Source organism: Cervus canadensis, chromosome 13 (assembly GCF_019320065.1).
Source record: "Cervus canadensis isolate Bull #8, Minnesota chromosome 13, ASM1932006v1, whole genome shotgun sequence".
Lineage (NCBI taxonomy): Eukaryota > Metazoa > Chordata > Mammalia > Artiodactyla > Cervidae > Cervus > Cervus canadensis.
In genome coordinates this window covers 13,095,509-13,118,470 of record NC_057398.1, presented here as the reverse complement: position 1 = coordinate 13,118,470, position 22,962 = coordinate 13,095,509, and the positions used below count along the sequence as shown (strand labels likewise).

Below are 22,962 nucleotides of genomic sequence, written 5' to 3'. Positions count from 1 at the left end.
TGCAAAATGAAAAGCAAAAACATGACCAAACATAATTTTCCCCAAAAGCAGAGAGGAGAAACTGAAAAATGTGTATGCTAATTTTAAGCCCCACTAATTCAATTCCTATCCCAAAGAAGGGCAATGCCAAAAATGTTCAAACGATTGCACAATTGCACTCATTTCACATGCTCTCAAGGTAATGCTAAAAATCCTTCAAGCTAGGCCTCAATAGTACATGAACTGAGAACTTCCAGATATACAAACTGGATTTAGAAAAGGCAGAGAAACCAGGGATCAAACTGCCATTATCTGTTGGATCATAGAAAAAGGAAGAGAATTCCAGAAAAAAAATCTACTTCTGCTTCAGTGACTATGCTAAAGCCTTTGACTGTGTGGATCACAGCAAACTATGGAAAATTCTTAAAGAGATGGGAATACCAGACCACCTTAACCTGCCTCCTGAGAAACCTGTATGCAGGTCAAGCAGCAACAGTTAGAACTGGACATGGAACAATGGACTGGTTCCAAATTGGGAAAGGATTATGTCAAAGCTGAATATTGTCACCCTGCTTATTGAACTTATATGCAGAGTACATCATGTGAAATGCCAGTCTGGATAATCACAGGCTGGAATCAAGATTGTCAGGAGAAATATCAATAAGCTCAGATATGCAGATGATGCCACCCTTATGGCAGAAAGTGAAGAGGAACTAAAGAGCCTCTTGATGTAGGTGAAAAAGGAGAGTGAAAGTGGGCTTAAAACTCGAACAATCAAAAATCTTAAGATCACAGCATCCGCTCCCATCACTTCATGGCAAATAGATGGGAAAGCAAAGGAAACAATGACAGATTTTATTTTCTTGGGCTCCAAAATCACTGTGGACAATGACTGCAGCCATGAAATTAAAAGACACTTGCTCCTTGGAAGAAAAGCTATGACAAACCTAGACAGAGTGTTAAAAACCAGATACCACTTTGTCAACAAAGGTCCATATAGTCAAAGCTATGGTTTTCCAGTAGTCATGTATGGATGTGAGAGTTGGACCATAAAGAAGGCTGAGCACTGAAGAATTGATGCTTTTGAACTGTGGTACTGGAGACTCGAGAGTCCCTTGGACTTGAAGGAGATCCAACCAGTCCATCCTACAGGAAATCAGTCCTGAATATTCTTTGGAAGGACTGAGGCTGAAGCTCCAATACTTTGGCCACCTGATGCAAAGAGCCAGCTCATTGGAAAAGACCCTGATGCTGGGAAAGACTGAAGGCAGGAGAAGAAGGGGACAACAGAGGATGAGATGGTTGGATGGCATCACTGACTCAATGGACATGAATTTGAGCAAGCTCTAGGAGATGGTGAAGGACAGGGAAACCTGGCATGCTGCAGTCCGTGGGGTTGCAAAGAGTAGAACACAACCAAGTGACTGAACAACAATCTAATTCCAAAAGTGTTAAAATACTCTGTCTTGGCATTGCCTTCAAAATGCATAATCTATCCAAGTTTTTAAGAAGCAATTCATGTCTATTGAGAATCTGAATTACTTTACTCTCTATAAGTCAAATGTTTATTCTGAATTACTTTTTTAATACATCCAGAAGGACTTGGTTAAATGCATTCCTATGTTCTAAAGCTATTACTGTGAAAGTTTTTCAACTCATCTTGGTATACTTTTCTTGTAGCAATAATATTGGTATGAGAAGCCTATACTTTAATTTTTTATCACAATAATTTTTGAATAATATTTTGTAATTTTATATAATATTATGTACAATTATTTAAATTAATCTTATGATATTTTATATAATTATATAATATCTTACAAAAAACAGATATTACCACACTGTCAGTTAAAAGAAGAGAGCCTGATTGCTCCACCTTTTCTGGCTACTTTTTTTTAAGACTAGTGACAAAAGTGAGTGAACAAAGTGAGCAGACTGAATGCCTTAAAGATACTTACTCCTAAGGAGATAGTGACAGACAGAAGACAAAGAAAGGTTACCTTCTCAGAAGCTCAAATACTTTGTGAAAGCTCTTCTATGGGAGGTGTACATTATTATGGAGCTAGGGACAAACACTTGGTATATCAGATTCTGACACTGATATATTCATATTCAGCCAATGGAAATAGGTGATAAAGTAGCTGTTCTTACTATGTATAAATGTATATCTAGATTCTGGCCTCCAAGCCACCATTTTCATAGACCCTAACAGTCCACTGGCCCCATGTTTCTGTATGAGTTCACTATAAAAATTTGAGCTAAAACGAAATTTGGAATATGAATGGGAGGGGAATGGGATTTTTTTATGATAGCAAAGATTAGGTTAATTAAATTTCTTTCACATTTTCCTAAAGGTCTTTTCACTTCATTCTGAGACAATTTCATTTTGTCAAGGAGATGGAACACTTCCAACAGATAAAAATCATAATTAGAAGTTGGTTTGCAGAGTCAAAAGGCAAGATTTAACTGAAGTAAAACATGTTTGTTTCATTCCTGGAGGAAAACTAATCCTATTGTAAAAGGAGTAACAGAAAGCACATTATGTCATTATCAGGCTCAAGTCCCAGCTCTTCCCACCAGAGGGCAGACACCAGAAGCAAAAATAACTACAGTCCAGCAGCCTACAGAACCAAGTCCAGAAATGCAGATCCGAACCTACCCTAGAACCACCTGGTCCCTGGCCCTTTGGTGACAAAAGGGGAGTGTACTGCTGGGACACAGAGGACATCCCCCATAGAGGCCACTTCTCCAAGGTCAAGAAACATAACTAACTTTCCACGTACATAAAAATACAAATAGAAGTCTAGACAAAGACTTCCCTGGTGGTACTGTGGATAGGAATCCGCCTACCAATGCAGGGGACACAGGTTTGATCCCTGGTCCAGAAAGATTCTGCATGCCATGGAGCAGCTAAGCCCATATGCCACAACTACTGAAGCCTGCACATTCTAGGGCCTGTGAGTCACAACTGCTGAGCTCGCATGCTGCAACTCTTGAAGCCCCTGTGCTGTAGAGCCAGTGAGAAACTACTGGGCTCACCACGATGAGAAGCCCTATGCACCACAGCTAGAGAGGAGCCCCCACTCTCTGCAACTTGAGAAAGCCTGCACACACCAATGAAGACTCAGGGCAACCAAAGACTTTTTTAAAAATAAAAAAGAAAGAAATCCAGGTGAAAGAAGATAACAGAGGAGTATGTTCTAGACAAAGAACAAGATAAACCCCCAGAACAATTAAGTGACATGGAGATAAGCAATCTACCTGAGAAAGAGTTCAGAGTAATGATTGTAATAATGATCCAACAACTCAGGTAAAGAATGGATGCACAGTGCAAAAACCTGTAAGAAATTTTTAGCAAAGAGTTAGAAAATATAAAGAATAGCCAAAAAGTTGAAGAATACAATAATTGAAGTGAAAAACACCCTAGAAGGAATCAATAGCTGAATAAATGGGGCAGAAGAATGTATAGGTGAGCTGGAAGACAGAATGGTAGAAGTCAGTACTGCATAAAAGAATAAAGAAAAAAATGAGAAGAAATGAGGGCAGTTTGAGACCTCTGAGACAATGTCAAATGCACCAACATTTGCCTTATAGAGGTCCCATAAGGAAGAGAGGGAGCGAAAGGGCCTGAAAAGATATTTGAAGAGATAGTAACTGAAAACTTTCCTAATGTGCAAAAGGAAGCAGTAACCCAAAGCCCAGGAAGTGCAAAAACTACCATACAGGATCAACTCAAGGAGGAACATGGCCACACACATAGTAATCAAACTGACAGAAAATATTAAAAGCAACAAATAACATACAAGGGACCCCCATAAGGTTGTTGTCTGATTTTTTAGCTGAAACTCTGGCTAGAGGAGAGTGGCACGTTATATTTAAAGTGATGAAAGTGAAAAACCTACAAACAAGATTACTCTACCCAGCAAGACTCATTCAAATTTTGACAGAGAAATCTAAAGCTTTACAGACAAGCGAAAGCCAAAGGAACTCATTACCACCAAACCAGGTTTACAAAAAAATGCTAAAGAAATTGCTCTAGGCAGAAAAGAAAAGTCTACAACTAGAAACAAGCAAATGAGGAAATGGGAAAGCTCATCAGTAAAGGGAAACCTACTGAAAAGGTAGGAAATCATCCACATTCAAATGTGATATTGAAACCAGTAATCAGGTGGAGAGTAAAACTTCAGGATACTTGAAGTGCATTTGAAATTAAGAAATCAGCAACTTAAAACAATTGTGTGTATACCTAGACTGATCAAAACCTCAAGGCAACTGCAAATCAACTCTGTAATAAGTACATACAAAAAAGAAAAAGGAATCCAAACACTGAACATAGTCATCAAATCACAAGAGAACAAGAGGGGGAAAAAATACCTTCAAAGGCAAACCCAAAAGAATTAACAAAATGGCAATAAAAACATACATATATAACTATCTTAAATGTAAATGGATTAAATGCTTGAACCAAAAGACATAGATACAAATGAATGAATGGGTACAAAAACAAGACCCATATATATGCTGCCTAAAAGAGACCCATTTCAGATCTAGAAGCGTGAAGACAAAGTAAGGGAATGGTTTGAGAGATTCCGTGTATATAGAAACCAAAAGAAAGCTGGAGTAGCAACAGTCATGTCAGACAAAATAGACTTTAAAATAAAGACTTCTACAAGAGACAAAGAAGTATACTACATAAATGATCAAAGAATGAATCCAAGAAGAAGAGAGAGCAATTGTAAATATACATGCACCCATAGGATACACAATGGGACACATAGGAACACAATGTAGGAAATCATCCACATTTAAATATGAGATTGAAACCAGTAATCATGAGAGGAGGAGAGTAAAAATTCAGGATACTTGAAGTGCACTTGAAATTAAGAAATTAGCAACTTAAAACAATTGTGTGTATACCTAGACTGCTATATCAAAATCTCATATTCAAGGCAGTTAACAGACATAAAAGGAGAAATTAATAGTAACACAATATTTAGGGTGGGCACTTTTAACACTCACCCCACTTACCTCAATGGACAGATGATCCAGGCAGAAAATCAATAAGAAAACAGACCCCTTAAAAGACACATTAGTCCAGATGAACTTAATTGGTATATATAGAGCATTCCATCCGAAAGCAACAGAATACAGATTCCTTTCAAGTGCACATGGAACATTGTCCAGGATTGACATGTGGTACTTGTACAAGTACAATCGAAGTATGTACTTGGCCACAAAGCAAGCCTCAATAAATTTAAGAAAATTGAAATCTTATCAAGCATCTTTTCTGACCACAGCACTATGAAATTAGACATCAGCTACAAGAAAGAACTGCAAAAAACAGAAACACATGGAGGCTTAACATTGTGCTACTAAATAACAAATGGATCACTGAAGAAATCGAAGAGGAAATAAAAAAAATACCTAGAGATAAATGAAAACAGAAACATGATGATCCAAAACATGGAACGCAGCAAAAGCAGTTCTAAGAAAAAAGTTAATAGCTATACAAGCTTAGCTCAGGAAACAAGAAAAATCTGAAACTACCTAACTTTACACCTAAAGCAACTAGAGAAAGAACAAAACAAAACCCAAAGTTAATTAAAAGGAAAGAAAGCATAAAGATCAGAAATAAATGAAATACAGAGGAAGAAAAACAATAGTAAAGATCAGCGAAACTAAAAGGTGGTTCTTCAAAAAAGAATGTATGTATGTATATGTATAACTAAATCACTTTGCTATACACCTGAACAGAACATTGCAAGTCAAGTATACAATAAAATTTTTAAAAATAAAAATGTCAAAATATTAAAAGCAATAAATAAAAATAAAAGCTGATTTTTTGTAAAGATAAACAAAATTGATAAACCTTTAGCCAGACTCATCCAGAAAAACAGGGAGACAGCCCAAATCAATAAAATCATGAATAAGAAAGAAGTTACAGTCAACACCACAGAAATACAAAGGCCCATACTAAAAGCAACTATTTGTCAATAAAATCGACAACCTACAAGAAATATGCAAATTCTTAGAAAGGTACAATCTCCCAAGAGTGAAAAATGAAGAAAAAGAAACATGAACAGACCAATTTTAAATACTAAAATTGAATCTGTGATTTTAAAAACTCCCCTAAAAGACACCATATCAGATGACTTCACAAATTCTATAAAGCATTCATAGAAGAGTTAACACCTAAATCTTTTGAAACTATTCCAAAAACTTGCAGAGGAAGGAATACTTCCAAACTCATTCAATGAGGCCACCATCACTCTGATACCAAAACCAAAGATACCACAAAAAAGAAAAATTACATACAGATGTCACTGATTAACATAGATGCAAAAATATTAAACAAACTACTAGCAAACTGAATCCAACATTACATTAAAAGGATCATACACCATGATTAAAATTCCAGGGATGCAAGATTTTTCAGTATCCACAAATCAGTGTGATACACCACAGTCACAAATTGAATTAAAAACTATATGATTATTGCAATAGATGCAGAAAAAGCTTTTGATAAAATTCAATACCCATTTATGATAAAAAGTTCTCCAAAAAGTAGGCATAGGGGGAACTTACCTCAACATCATAAAGCCATTTTGACAACCCCTACTCACAGCTAACATCCAACTCAATGGTGAAAAGTTGAAAGTATTTCCTCTAAGTTCACAAACAAGACCAAGGGTGAAGAATATCCACTTGGCACTTTTACTCAACAGAATTATGGAAGTCCTAGACATGTTAGAGAAGAAAAGAGAAATGAAAGGAATCCAAATTGGAAAAGGAGTAATAAAACTGTCACTGTTTGCAGATGACATGATACTATACATAGAAAATTCTAAAGATGCTACCAGAAAATTACTAGAGCTCAATAATTTCAGTACAATTGCTGGACACAGTTAATACACTGAAATACTTTATTTTTCTATACACTAACAGTTACCACTGCATCAAAAAGAATAAAATACCTTGGAATAAATCTACCTAAGGAGGCAAAAGACCTGTATTCTAAAAACTATGAGATGCTGATGAAAGAAATCAAAGATAACACAAAGAAGGATATACAATATTCTTGGATTGTAACAATCAATATTGTCAAAATGAGTATACCATCCAAGACAATCTACATATTCAGTGCAATTGCTATCAAATTACCAATGGCATTTTTCACAGAATAACAAATTTTAAAATTTGTATGGAAGCACAAAAGACCCCAAATATCCAAAGAAATCTTGAGAAAGTAAAACAAAGCTGGAGGAAACTGGCTCCCTGACTTCAGACTATACTCAAAGCAGTAGTCATTAAAATAACAGGGTACTGGCACAAAAACAGAAATACTGATCAATGGAACAGGAGTGAAAGCTCAGAAACAAACCAACACACCTATGGTCAATTAATCTACAACAAAGGAGGCAAGAATATACAATAGCAAAAATACAGTTTCTTCAATAAATGGTGTTGGGAAAACTAAAGAAGCGCATGTAAAAGAGTGAATTCAGAACGTCCTCTAACACCAAAACAATAAACTCAAAATGGATTATAACCTAAATGTAAAACCAGATATCATAAAAGTTTTGGGGGAAGACATAGGCAGGATACATAAATAGCAGCAATATCTTTTTGGATCTATCTCCTGAGTAATGAAAATAAAAATTTAAACTAAAAAGAAAATCTTTAAAAATGAGACCTAAATAAACTTAGAAACTTTTGCACAGCAAAGGAAATCATAAACAAAATGTAAAAGACTACTTACAGAATGGAAAAAAATCGCTGACAAGGGATTAATCTCCAAAATATATAAACAGCTCATTTTCCAAAAAATGGGCAGAAGATCTAAATAAACATTTTTGCAAAGAAGATATACAGGTGGCCAACAGGCACATGAAAAGATGCTCAATATCATTAATCATTAGAAAAATGCAAATCAAAATTACAATGAGGTATCATTTCACACCACTCAGAATGGCCATTATCCAAAAGTCTACAAATAATAAATGCTGGAGAGGGTGTGGAGAATAAGAAGCCCTCCTGCATTGTTGGTGGGAATGTAAACTGTTATAGCCACTATGGAGAACAACATGCAGGCTCCTTGAAAAGCTAAAAGTAGAGCTATCCTGCTTTTTTTGCTCCTGCAGCTTTACTTCTGGGCATATATCTAGAGAAAACCATATTTGAAAATACACATTCACCCCAGTGTTCATTGCAGTGCTATTTACAACAGCCAAGACATGGAAGCAACCTAAATGTTTATTGACAGATGAATGGATGATGTGGCATATATATACAATGAAATATTAGTCATAAAAAGAATAAAAAAGGATAAAATAATGTCATTCTCAGCAACATGGATGGATCTAGAGATTACCATACTAAGAGAAGTCAGAGAAAGATAAAGTAACATGTGCTATCACTTAAATGTGGAATCTAAAATAAAAAAAGATACAAATAAACTTTCACACAAAACAGAAATAGACCCACAGAAAGCAAACCAACTTATGATTACCAAAGGGAAAAGGGAGTTGGAGGGAGGGATAAATTGAAAAATTAGGACTGACATACACACTACTATATATAACATAGATAACCAACAAGGATCTACTATATAGCACAGGGAACTATACCCAATATTTTGTAATAAACTAAGAGAAAATAATCTGAAAAAGTATATATATATATATATATACACACACACACATATATAAATAATTGAATCACTTTGCTGTACATTGGATTAACACAGCATTATAAATCAACTATACTTCAATAAGAAAAAAATTTTTTAATTTGCCTGGAAATTAATTCCCTGAAATAGTTGCCTGCTGTCATAACTGCTGGGAGTTTTCATGTACTACCAGGGGAATACAGATACCACAGTTTGAAACTATTGCTGTAAAATATGATTAACTTGGGGTCTCAACATGCCTTAAATTATGTTGAACTCTACAGGCCCTTTTATCCAGAAAAGTCAGTCAATCTGAGTCTTGTTTCAACTCTCTTGCTAACTCGCACACACATACCTACATATTCAACATACATAAATGGTTTCATTCGCAGATCCCCTAATGCTTAAATATGGACCTGAAGTTTAAAATCATGGCTTAAAAACACTCATTTTCAGGGAACTCAAAAAAACGTTTCTTTTGGCTTTATCTTGATGCTTTTTAATTTTAGTGATTTAAATGTGTTAAAAAAAACAAAACAAAAACTTTGTGTAGAAAACAAAATAAAGAGCATTTCATTTGCATACTTCCCCAATATCCTAGGGAGAGTACCCTACCTGTAACAACTGAGGATGGACTTTACATAGTTTGGATTCGATCAAACTTGAATTATGGTTCTTGGGTCATCCATTTGATCCTGTTTTGTTTTTTGTTTTTTTTTCCTATATTCTGTATGTCTCCACAAGTCTTCCTTGAATGTATAACTTCTTTAAATTTCTACTACTCAACCTCCCAGCCAGTAATTTGACCTTACAAAATATTAGGGAAAGATCAAGGATCATTAATGTTTTAAAGAGATTTTTCACTCCAAGAGAGGTGCACATGTCTTTTAAATTTTTAGCTTGTTTTTAGTGAATTTAAAGTATTATTGGCTTTACAAAACTCAAATGCATTCTATTTCCCAAGTGTAAAAAAAAATTTTTTTTTCTTCATAGCTTCCCTTCTACTTTCATAGCTCTTATTTTTCAATGTCGTCTCACTTTTTTTTTTTTTTTTAAAAAAAAAACCTCAGATCAATCAGTCTGGGAAACAGCACATCCAAGAATCAAGATCCCCACCTGGTGGGTGAAGAAGCTTAGGTGCAGCTACCAAGTTCATTCTTGGGGAAGAGAAAGCTAACCCTCAATATTCCAGGCAAACATGCACAATGCCTGCCCTGATGGCCCTGCCCTGATGGCCTCTTCTGACCCAACTTGCTGATGCTATGTGTTCCTTGTGCTGTTGTAGATATTGATGAGTGTCTGGAACAGAATGTGCGCTGTGGGCCAAATCGCATGTGCTTCAACATGAGAGGAAGCTACCGTTGCATTGAGACACCCTGTCCACCTGACTACCAACGGGATCCTGTGTCAGGGTATGTCTTGCCTTCTCTTCCCAGGCATGCTTTTGAAAATCCTTCTTCCTCTCTCTCCTTGACCAACAAGCCCTGTCTGCGGTCATGTTTCTCACTCACAGGAAGTCAATAATCCCTCAGGGGCTAGGGGTTTACAGTGTGTTCCTTCTTCAGAGAGTGGGCAAAAAAAATGAATTCATCCTGCAGCAGCGATTGCCAGATTTGAGCTGCCAGAGTTTCCTGGAACAAGTCTGTTCAGTGTGTAATGCACCAGGCAACATCTAGAATCCTTCCTCAGCAGGGAGCATTTTATAGGATGATAGAGCCTACCTATCTTTGTCTCTTTTCTCTTGGTGTTGCCTCAGGGTTTTCAGGGCTCTTTGCTTTTAGAGCATTCGCTCTAAGAAGTACCTCAGTTGTTACAGTGATGAGTCATCATGACTCCATGGGACTGTGGAGGAGACCAAGGATGAGTCAGTAGTCTGTTCATTCACATCTCATCTTGTTTACATATTCTGCTGTCTGAAACACTGTCTTTTCTGGGTTTTGAATAAACTGCTTTGTTTTCTCCCTCCCCTTACAGAAATGTTGCATTCTGTTTAGGCACCAAGTTGGTGGGGTGCTTGGAAAATGAGATAATGGCCATCATGAATAGGCTCCACTAATAAGGAGGTAGTTCCGAAACCAAACGCTGGTTGGATCTCACTTTGTTTTCCTCTCAGTGGTGACTCCCATGTTACTGTAACATGGTCAAGTGTGTGCTGCCCAGGATTCATTCAAAACCTATTTGTAATCTGTCTGAGGGGGTAGGGAAGGGGGAAGATTAAAAAATACAGACTTATCAGACTTTTAGAAATACTAGGAGTGAAGAATCTGTATCTTCAGAACAATGTCCTTTGTGCATTTTTTTGTTTTACTATTACCAGTGATTTCCAGCACACAATTTCAAAGTCATGACGACTCATAAACAACTACTGTGGGCTCTGGAAAAAGAAAATGTACTATTTTAAATCTAAAATGATGTGGAAAGCAAATACCAAAAAGAAAGTTCTGTGTTTTTTTTTTTTTTTTGGAGTCATAATTGATGTTTTATTACTTTTAGAAAAATAAACCACTATCAATATATTCTATTTCTGCTTTCAAATAGTCTTCAGGTAGATGTTAAAATTTTAAAGTCATTTATAGTCCTCTCTTGAAGAAGTCCTTGTTTCCAATATATATGCAGATGTTTCTCTTTCCAAAACTGACTTTCATTTTAAAGATGTTCTGTGGTACTTTTTTCGGTGGTTCAAAAGCTTCTGATTTTAATGGAGCTGAGAGAGAAATATATGACTCTAGACCAGCACACTCTCATCGGCATCTGGTTTCAGTTAATAACACAGACCATAGGGTGAGCCTTAGTATTTTGCAGTCAGACTGTCTCCTGCCTTTAATGCCCCAAAATTATCATGGATCATGATCACCTGCATCATGCCTTCTCCTGCTTCCAAGCCAAGATAACTTTATATATTTCATGTGATTATTGTCCTTAGGTTCTGCCTCAAGAACTGTCCACCCAATGATTTGGAATGTGCCTTGAGTCCTTATGCCTTGGAATACAAACTTGTCTCCCTCCCATTTGGAATAGCTGCCAATCAAGATTTGATCCGGCTGGTTGCGTACACTCAAGATGGAGTGATGCATCCCAGGACAACTTTCCTCATGATAGATGAGGAACAGACTGTTCCCTTTGCCTTAAGGGATGAAAACCTGAAAGGAGTGGTGTACACAATACGACCACTACGAGAACCAGAGACCTACCGCATGAGGGTCCGAGCCTTATCCTATAGTGCCAATGGGACCATTGAATATCAGACCACATTCATAGTGTATATAGCTGTGTCTGCCTATCCATACTAAGCAGCTCTCCAAAGCGTAAATCCACATAATTAAGCCACATTTACCGTGGGAATTGAGTTCCCTGAACAGCTGCAGTCTTGGCAACTTGAAAATGGTGCTGTTCTCTCTTTTGTGTGCCTTCCTTGGTACAGCTGAGGTATTTTCATGATCCCACCATGGTCATATCTTTTGGTAAGGTCTAGAAAAGTCTCGTAGTATTTTCTTTATTTATTACACTGGAGCAGTTCCTTTGCAAGGATTATTCTGAACATTTAACAGGACCCATCAGCCATGTTTTATAGTAACGTAGTAGCTAAGATAATTTTGTAAAAAAGAAAAAAAAAATTCAAAGCCAAGTGAATTTGAGCATTTAACCATTTTGAGAATAATAAAGCTAGTTGCTGTGTGTTTTGATCAAAGCTTACTAAGTAACTTATGAAGATACTTTTAAGTATTAATACTTTATATTAATAATAGGACTTACATACTTATTTTCACTTTAAAAAGGAAAGAAATACCACTCATTATGGAAGTATAGTACAGCTTCTAGAAAGCTTTTTAATACCAAATGATGTTCACCTTGACTGAGCATCCAAAATAAGGATATTATTTTCAGTAATTTTGTGGAACCAGCTGAACCAGTTATAATAATAGAAAAAAATATATTTGTCCTCAGTGATTATGGCATGGATCTTTGCTCCAACATTTTTGACATGGCTTTCCATTCAGTTAGCACCATAAATTTTACATTTTAGCATTTTTTAAATTTTCCTGTCAATTGGAAACAATTTTTTGAAACATCAATGGGATAGTTTTGTTTTTCTTGAAAATCTTGTATGTTCAAATTAGCATAATGTTAAACGTCAATACACTGTACATTGTGGTAACAGACTCTGGAAGCAACTGCCGAGATGTATTGTATTTTTATGAAGTGTATATATATTACCTTAGTGTGTATTTTCTTTATAATATCTTGATGGACTCTTTTAAAGTTATTTTATAAAAAAATTGTTCCAGTAAAACCTGCCTAAATAAAATTTTCACATCTTAACTTTTTTTAAAACCTAAATTTGATTTCTTATACCCAAAATAAGTATTAAAATTTATAGACATACATACATGTATGTGTCATACATATCATGATTTAATCTTCACAACTCTTGAAATAGTATTATTCACATTTTATATGTCCACATCCTGGGATTCAGATAACCTATGTAACTTCCTTAAGATAACACAGCTAATTAATGGCAAAAATGGCATACCTTCTACATCTCATAACTCCAAGTTAAATGATGTCTCCATTTCATGACAGTTTTCTTACTTAAACAGTTTTATATTGCATCAAGTGGTTTCATCTACCTGTGATAGCTAATAAACTAACAAAGGCCTAATCATGGCCTGTGATTGAAGAATTTTTACCTAGATCACATTATTCAAAGAAACCTGGAAAAATCATCTAGTCCACAGCCAGGCAGTCAGACAGGTGGTTATCTAAATCAGTGTTTGCCAAAAAAATTCTATAGAACAATAGCCCAGTTAAGGTATTTTGAGTCAACTGAGTTCCAGTATCAAACAAGTTTGTGAAACACTATATAACATGTCCTCCTACTAAGTATTTACTATGATATTAAGCAAATACTTAACTTAGCAGGGGCCACAGGACTAGAAAAGGTCAGTTTTCATTCCAGCCTCAAAGAAGATCAATGCCAAAGAATGTTCAAACTACTGCATAATTGCACTTATCTTACATACTAGCAAAGTAATGCTCAAACTTCTCCAAGCTAGACTTCAACAGTACATGAACCAAGAACTTCCAGCTGTCCAAGCTGGATTTAGAAAAGGCACAGGAATCAGATCAAATTGCCAGTATCCACTGGACCACACAAAAAGCAAGAGAATTCCAAAAAAACATCTGCTTCATTGACTACGCTAAAGCCTTTGACTGTGTGGAGCACAGCAAACTATGGAAAATTCTTGAGAGATGGGAATATCAGACCACCTTACCTGACTCCTGAGAAACCTGTATGCAGGTCAAGAAGCAACAGTTAAAAGTGGACATGGAACAATGGACTGGTTCCACATATTGGGAAAGGACTACGTCAAAGCTGTAAAATGTCACCCTGCTACTGGAACTTTTATGCACACTGCTGCTGCTGCTAAGTCACTTCAGTCGTGTCCAACTCTGTGCAACCCCACAGACGGCAGCCCACCAGGCTTCGCCATCCCTGGGATTCTCCAGGCAAGAACACTGGAGTGGGTCGCCGTTTCCTTCTCCAATGCATGAAAGTGAAAAGTGAAAGTGAAGTTGCTCAGTCATGTCCGACTCTTCGCAACCCCATAGATTGCAGCCTACCAGGCTCCTCCATCCATGGGATTTTCCAGGCAAGAGTACTGGAGTGGGTTGCCATTGTCTTCTCCTATATGCACACTACATCCTGAGAAATGCTGGGCTGGATGAAACACAAGCTGGAATGAAGATTGCCAGGAGAAATATCAACAACCTCAGATACGCAGATGACACCACCCTAATGGGAGAAAGTGAAGAGGAACTGAAGGGCCTCTTGATGAAAGTGAAAGAGGAGAGTGAAGAAGCTGGCTTAAACCTCAACATTCAAAAAACTAAGATCACAGCATCCAGTCCCATCACTTCATAACAAATAGACAGGGAAACAATGGAAACAGCAACAGACTTTATTTTCTTGAGCTCCAAAGTCTCTGCAGATGGTGACTGCAACCATAAAATTAAAAGATTCTTGCTTCTTGGAAGAAAAGCTATGACAAACCTAGACAGCATATTAAAAAGCAGAGACATTACTTTGCCAACAAATGTCCATATAGCCGGAGCTACATTTTTCCAGTAGTCATGTATGGATGTGAGAGTTGGACCATAAAGAAGGCTGAGTGCCAAAGAATTGATGCTTTTGAACTGTGGTGCTGGAGAAGACTCTTGCAAGTTCCTTGTATTGCAAGGAAATCAAACCAGTCAATCCTAAAGGAAATCAATCCTGAATATTCGTTGGAAAGACTGATGCTGAAGCTCCAATACTTTGGCCATCTGATGTAAACAGCCAACTCATTGGATAAGACCTTGATGCTGGGAAGAGTTGAAGGCACAAGCGGAAGAGGATGACAGAGGATGAGATGGTTGGATGGCATCACCAACTTGAAGGACATGAGTTTGAGCAAGCTCTGGCAGATGGTGAAGGACAGGGAAGCCTGGCGTGCTCAGTCCATGGGGTCCAAAGAGTTGGACTCAGTTAACTAAGTGACTGAACAACAATGACATTAAGTCCAAATATCAAACAAGTTTGTGAAACACTATATAACATGTCCTTCCATTAAGTATTTACTATGATTACTGATACTTACAATCTTAGAAAATAATCTTAGAAATTCAGTAGTAAATAAAATTTGCTCAAGTTTGAACTGTTACCAAGATATTGAATCACAAACATTTTCCCTCAATATATTGTAATATATATATTGTGGTCTTCCCTGATGGCTCAGAGAGTAAAGAATCCACTTGTAATGCAGGAGGCCCAGGTTCAACCCCTGGATCAGGAAGATCCCCTGGAGAAGGGAATGGCAACCAACTCCAGTATTGTTGCCTGGAGAATTCCATGGACAGAGGAGCCTGGTGGTCTACAGAGGAGCCTACAGTTCATAGGGTTGTAAAGACAAGAACATAACTGAGCAACGAACACCTAACACAAGATATTTAATCACAAACATTTTCCTCCAATATATTGCAATAGATCCCTGGACTTTTGGAGAATACTGGTTTAATATAGTCAAGATATCTGCTCGATTACAGCCCTTAGAAAGGACAGTTTATAGCCTACTTTAGTAAACAATCCTAGCACATGATCCTGACCATTGAGCTTCTTTGTAAATTAAACCACATTGACTTCAACATCCTACTCACATCACTGGACAGATCATCCAGACAGAAAATCAAGAAGGAAACACAGGCCATTACATTATCAGATGGACTTAATTGACATTTATAGAACATTCCATCCAAAAGCAGCAGAATACATATTCTTTTCAGATGCACATGTAACATTCTCCAGGATTGATCACATGCTGAACAACAAAGCAAGCCTGAGCACATTTAAAATAAAATCTTATCAGGACTTCCCTCGTGGCTCAGACAGTCAAGAGTCTGCCTGCAGTGCGAGAGACCCAGGTTCGATCTGACAATACTATGAGATTAGACATCAACCATAAGGAAAAATACTACAAAAAACATAAACATATGGAGGATAAACAGTGTGCTACTGAACAAACAATAGATCACTGAAGAAACCAAAGAGAAAATAAAAAAATATCTAGAGACAAATGAAAACAAAAAAACAATGATCCAAAACCTGTGGCACAGGTGAAAGCAGTTTAACAGGGAAGTTTATAGCAATACAACCTTACCTGAGGAAACAAGAAAAAAATATCACAAATCTAACCTTACACCAGAAGCAACTAGAAAAAGAGCAAACAAAATCCAGAGTTAGAAAGAAATCATAAAGATCAGAGCAGAAATAAGTAGAAACTAAGACAACAATAGAAAAGATCAGTGAAACTAAAAACATTCTTTGAAAATCTAAAATTGATAAACCTTTAGCCACACTCATCAAGAAAAAAAAGAGGGTCCAAATCAGTAAAATCAGAAATGAAAAAACTTAGAATGGACATCACAGAAATATAAAGGATAAGAGGCTACTACAGGTAACTATATGCCAATAAAATGGACAACTTAGAAGAAATAGACAATTTCTTAGAAAAGTACAACCTCCCAAGACTGAACCAGAAAGAAATAGAAACTTTGAACAGATCAGTTACAAGTACTGAAATTGAATCTGTGATTAAAAGTTCCCAACAAACAAAAGTACGGAACCAGATGGCTTCCCTGATGAATTCTATCAAACATTTAGAGTAGAGTTAACACCTATCCTTGTGAAGGTATCCCAAGAAATGCAGAGGAAAGAACACTTCCAGACCCTTTCTGTGGGGCCACCATTACCCTGATACCATAACCAAAGGTACCACAAAAAAAAGAAAAATTACAGGTCAACCTCAAGTTGAACATAGACACAAAAATTCTCGACATAATACTAGCAAACCGAATCCAGTGCAAAGGTGTCATACACCATGAACAAGTGGGATTTATCCCAGGGATGCAATTATTTTAATACCCACAAATCAGTGTGGTATACCTCATCAATACATTGAATAAAAGCTATATGATAATCTCAATAGATGCAGAAAAAGTTCACAAATTCAACATCCATTTATGGTTTAAAAAAAAAACAAAACACTTTCCAGAAAGTGGGCATATAGGGAACCTACTTCAACATGAAGGCCTTATATGGCAAACCCACAGCTAACATCATATTCAATGCTGAAAAACTGAAAACATTTTATCTTAAAATTAGGAACAAGACAAGAATGTTTACTCTCACCACTTTTATTCAACATACTTTTGGAAGTCAAAGAAATAAATTCAAACTGGAAAAGAAAAGCTGTCACTGTTTGCAGATGACATGATACTGTACATTGAATATCATAAAGACACTACCAGAAAACTATAATGATAGAACTCAATGAATTTGGTAAAGTTGTAAGATAAAAAATTAGTACACAGAAATCTGTTACATTTCTACACACTAACAACAAAAGTTCAAAAGCAAAATTAAGGAAACATTCTTATTTACCATTACATCAAAGAGAATAAAACATCTAGAAATAAACCTATCTAAAGGGGCAAAAGACCTGTACTCTGAAAACTGCAAGATGCTGATGAAAGAAAACAAAAGATAACACAAAGAAATAGAAGGATACACTGTGTTCTTGGATTGGAACAATCATGTTGTCAAAAGGACAAGGCCATCTATTCAAGGCAATCTACAAATTCACTGCAACCCTTATCAAACTACCAATTGCATTTTTCACAGAACTAGAAAAAAAGATTCTAAAATTTGCATTGAAACACAAAAGAGCCCAAACAGCCAAAGCAACCTTTTTTTTTTTTTTTAATCTTTTTTTTTTTTTTTAATTTTTTTATTAGTTGGAGGCTAATTACTTCACAACATTTCAGTGGGTTTTGTCATACATTGTCATGAATCAGCCATAGATTTACACTTATTCCCCATCCCGATCCCCCCTCCCACCTCCCTCTCCACCCGATTCCTCTGGGTCTTCCCAGTGTACCAGGCCCGAGCACTTGTCTCATGCATCCCACCTGGGCTGGTGATCTGTTTCACCATAGATAGTATACATGCTGTTCTTTTGAAACATCCCACCCTCACCTTCTCCCACAGAGTTCAAAAGTCTGTTCTGTATTTCTGTGTCTCTTTTTCTGTTTTGCATATAGGGTTATCGTTACCATCTTTCTAAATTCCATATATATGTGTTAGTATGCTGTAATGTTCTTTATCTTTCTGGCTTACTTCACTCTGTATAAGGGGCTCCAGTTTCATCCATCTCATTAGGACTGGTTCAAATGAATTCTTTTTGACGGCTGAGTAATATTCCATGGTGTATATGTACCACAGCTTCCTTATCCATTCATCTGCTGATGGGCATCTAGGTTGCTTCCATGTCCTGGCTATTATAAACAGTGCTGCGATGAACACTGGGGTGCACGTGTCTCTTTCAGATCTGGTTTCCTCAGTGTGTATGCCCAGAAGTGGTATTGCTGGGTCATATGGCAGTTCTATTTCCAGTTTTTTAAGGAATCTCCACACTGTTTTCCATAGTGGCTGTACTAGTTTGCCAAAGCAACCTTGAGAAAGAAAACTGGAGCTAGAGGAATCAGGCACTCATTGGCTTTAGACAATACTACAAGGATACAGTCATCAGCTGTATCAACAGTATGCTGCTGCTGCTGCTAATTTGCTTCAGTCGTATCAAACCCTGTGCGACGCCATAGACAACAGCCCACCAGGCTCCCCTGTCCGTGGACTTCTGCAGGCAAGAACACTGGAGTGGGTTGCCATTTCCTTCTCCAATGCATGAAAGTGAAAAGTCAAAGTGAAGTCACTCAATTGCGTCTGACTCAGCGACCCCATGGACTGCAGCCTACCAGGCTCCTCCGTCCATGGGATTCTCCAGACAAGAGTACTGGAATGGGGTGCTATTGCCTTCTCCCAACAGTATGCCACTGGCATGAAAAAAAATACAGATTAATGCAACAGGATAGAAAACCCAGAAATAAATCCACACACCTATAGTTAATCTATGACAAAGAAGGCAAGACTATATAATGGAGAAGAGACAGCCTCTTCAATAAGGGACACTGGGAATACTGCACAGTCACATGTAAAAGAATAAAATTAAAATATTTTCTAACACTATATACAAAAGTAAACTTAAAATGGATTAAAGACCTAAGTATGAAATTAGATACTATAAAACTCCTACAGGAAAATATAAAATACATAGACAGAATATTCTGACATAAATCACAGCAGTTACTTTCCGAATTCATCTCCCAGAGTAATGGAAATTTAAAAAATAAACAAGTGGGGCCCAATTAAACTTAAAAACTTTTGCACACCAAAGGAAACACAAAATGAAAGACAATCCACAGTGCAAACAATGTAACCGACAAGGGTTTAATCTTCAAAATATACAAACAACTCATGCAGCTCAATATGAAAAATAACAACCCAATCAAAAAATTTCATATGCATATGATACCATCCTAATGGCAGAAAGTGAAGAGGAAATAAAGAATCTCTTCAGTTCAGTTCAGTCGCTCAGCCGTGTCTGACTCTTTGTGACCCCATGAATCACAGCACGCCAGGCCTCCCTGTCCATCACCAACTCCCAGAGTTTACTCAAACCCATGTCCATAGAGTCGGTGATGCCATCCAGCCATCTCATCCTGTCATCCCCTTCTCCTCCTGCCCCCAATCCCTCTCAGCATCAGGGTCTTTTCCAATGAGTCAACTGTTCGTATGAGGTGGCCAAAGTATTGGAGTTTCAGCTTCGGCATCAGTCCTTCCGATGAACACCCAGGACTGATCTCCTTTAGGATAGACTGGTTGGATCTCCTTGCAGTCCAAGGGACTCTCAAGAGTCTTCTCCAACACCATAGTTCAAAAGCATCAATTCTTCGGTGCTCAGCTTTCTTCACAGTCCAACTCTCACATGCATACATGACCACTGGAAAAACCATAGCCTTGACTGTATGGACCTTTGTTGGCAAAAGAATCTCTTAATAAGGGTGAAAGAGGAGAGTGAGAAAAGTTGGATTAAAACTCAATTCAAAAACTGAAGATCATGGCATCTGTCCCATCACTTCATGGCAAACAGAAGGGGGAAAAGTGGAAACAGTGGCAGATTTTATTTTTTTGGGCTCCAAAATCACTGCAGACCCTGACTGCGCTATAGAATTATAAGATGCTTGCTCCTTGGAAGGAAAGCTATGACAAACCTAGACAGCATATTAAAAAGCAAAGACATTACTTTGCCAACAAAGGTCCATCTGGTCAAAGCTATGGTTCTTCCAGTATTCATGTATGGATGTAAGAGTTGGACCATAAGGAAGGTTGAGCCCTGAAGAACTGATGCCTTCAAACTGTGGTGCTGGAGAAGACTCCTCAGAGTCCCTTGGACAGCAAGGAGATCAACCCGGTCAATCCTAAAGAAAATCAACCCTGAATATTCATTGGAAGCACTAATGCTGAAGTTGAAGCTCCAATACTTTGGCCACCTGATGTGAAGAGCCGACCCACTGAAAAAAGACTGTGATGCTGGGAGAAACTGAGGGCAAGAGAAGGGGGCTACAGAGGACAAGATGGTTGGAAAATATTATGGACACAGTGGACATGAGGTTAAGCAAACTCTAGGAGATGGTGAAGGACAGGGAAGCCTGGCATGCTGCAATCCATGGAGTCACAAAGAACTGGAGACGACTTAGCAACTGCAACAAGAAATCAAAAACTGGGTCTGGTGCACTGGGAAGACCCAGAGGAATCGGGTGGAGAGGGAGGTGGGAGGGGGGATCGGGATGGGGAATACATGTAAATCCATGGCTGATTCATGTCAATGTATGACAAAAACCACTACAATATTGTAAAGTAATTAGCCTCCAACTAATAAAAATAAATGAAAAAAAAAACTGCATAGGAAGATGGCATATAGATGGCCAATAAACACATGAAAGATGCTCAACATCACTAATTATTACAGAAATACAGATCAATACTACAATGAGGTATCACCTCACACCAAGCAGAATGGTCATTGTTAAAAAATCTACAATATATGCTGGAGAGGGTGTGGAGAAAGGGAATCTTCTTGTATCATTGATGGGAATGTAAACTGATACAGCCACTATGGAATATTATGGAGTTTCTTCAAAAAACTAAAACTAAAGTTACCATATGCAACAACCCCAATGCTGGGCATATACACCCAGAGAAAAACATAACTGAAAAAGACACATGCATCCCAGTATTCATCACAGCACTATTTACAATGCCGGGACATGGAAGCAACCTAAATATCCATCACCAGAAGCATAGATAAAGAAGATGTGGTACGTAGGTACAATGGAATATTACTCAGTCACAAAAAGGAATGAAAACGGGTCATTTGTAGAGATGTGGATGACCTAGAGACTGTGACAGTGAAGTCAGAAAGAGAATAAATATAAATACTGTATATTAACACATGTATGTGGAAACTAGAAAAATGGTATAGATGATCTTATTTGCAAAGCAGAAATAGAGACAGGCATAGAGGAAGACACCTATGAATACCAAGGGGGACATGGGAGAGTAGGAGGAATTGGGATCCATACATACACCATTGAGACTATGTATAAACCGGATAACTAATGAGAATCCGCTGTACAGTATAGGGAACGCTACTCAGTGCTCTGTGGTGACCTAAATTGGAAGGAGATCCAAAGAAGAGGGAATAAATGTGTATGTATAGTTGGTTCACTTTGCTGTGCAGTAGAAGCTAACATTGTAAAGCAACTATTGCTGTTTAGTCACTCAGTCATTACTGACATGTTTGATCTTTGCGACCCTATGGACTGTAGCTTGCCAGGCTCCTCTGTCCATGGGATTTCCCAGGCAAGAATACTGGAGTGGGTAGTCATTTCCTCCTCCTGGGGATTTTCTCGACCCAGGGATTGAACCCAAGTCTCCTTCATTGGCAGGTGAGTTCTTTAGCACTGAACCACCAGGGAAGCCCCCAAAGCAACTATACCCCAATAAAAATTTAAATAAATTGACTTTTCTCCAAGGAGACATACATATGGTCAAAAAACACATGGAAAGGTGCTAAGGATTGCTAATTATTATAGAAATGCAAATCAAAACTACAATGAGGTATCAACTCACACCAGGCAGAATGGCCATCATTAAGTGAAGTCATTCGGTAGTGTCTGACTCTTTGCGACCCCATGGACTGTAGCCCACCAGGCTCCCATCCATGGAATTTTCTAGGCAAGAGTACTGGAGTGGGTTGCCATTTCCTTCTCCAGGGCATCTTCCTGACCCAGGGATCGAATCTGGGTCTCCCGCATTGCAGGTAGATGCTTCACCATCTGAGCCACCAGGGAATCCCATTAAAAAAATCTACAAACAATAAATGCTAGAGAGGATGTGGAGAAAAAGGACCCTCCTACATTGTCGGTGGAAATGTAAATTGGTGCAGCTACTATGGAGAACAGTTTGTAAATTCTTTTAAAAACTAAAAATAGAGCTACCATATGATTAGTAATCCTACTCCTGGGCTTATCTCCAGAGAAAACCACAATCTGAAGAATTACATACACCCCAATGTTCATTACAGCACTATTTACAATAGTTAAGACAGAGCCAACCTAAACATCCATGGACAGATGAATGGATAAAGAAGATGTGGTATATATGTCCAATAGGAAATTACTCAGTCATAAAAAGAATGAAATAATGCCATGTGCAGTAACATGGATGGACCTAGAGATAATCATACTAAGTAAACCAGAAAGACAAATTTTGATATTGCTTACATGTGGCATCTTAAAACATGACACAAATGGGCTTA

The 22,962-nt window shown here is 37.5% G+C and overlaps 1 protein-coding gene across 4 annotated transcripts in view; it reads left to right on the top strand.

The window, feature by feature from the left end:
- HMCN1 (hemicentin 1) overlaps positions 1 to 12,979 on the top strand; it is a 512,408-nt gene extending 499,429 nt beyond the window's left edge. For all 4 annotated transcript variants that reach the window (XM_043486094.1, XM_043486095.1, XM_043486092.1 and 1 more), the window contains 2 exons: positions 9,933 to 10,059; positions 11,571 to 12,979. In XM_043486094.1, the coding sequence (XP_043342029.1) occupies positions 9,933 to 10,059; positions 11,571 to 11,937 (494 nt within the window). In that variant the 3' untranslated portion in view covers positions 11,938 to 12,979. The remainder of the gene's footprint in view (positions 1 to 9,932; positions 10,060 to 11,570) is intronic.
- Positions 12,980 to 22,962: the final 9,983 nt, after the last annotated feature.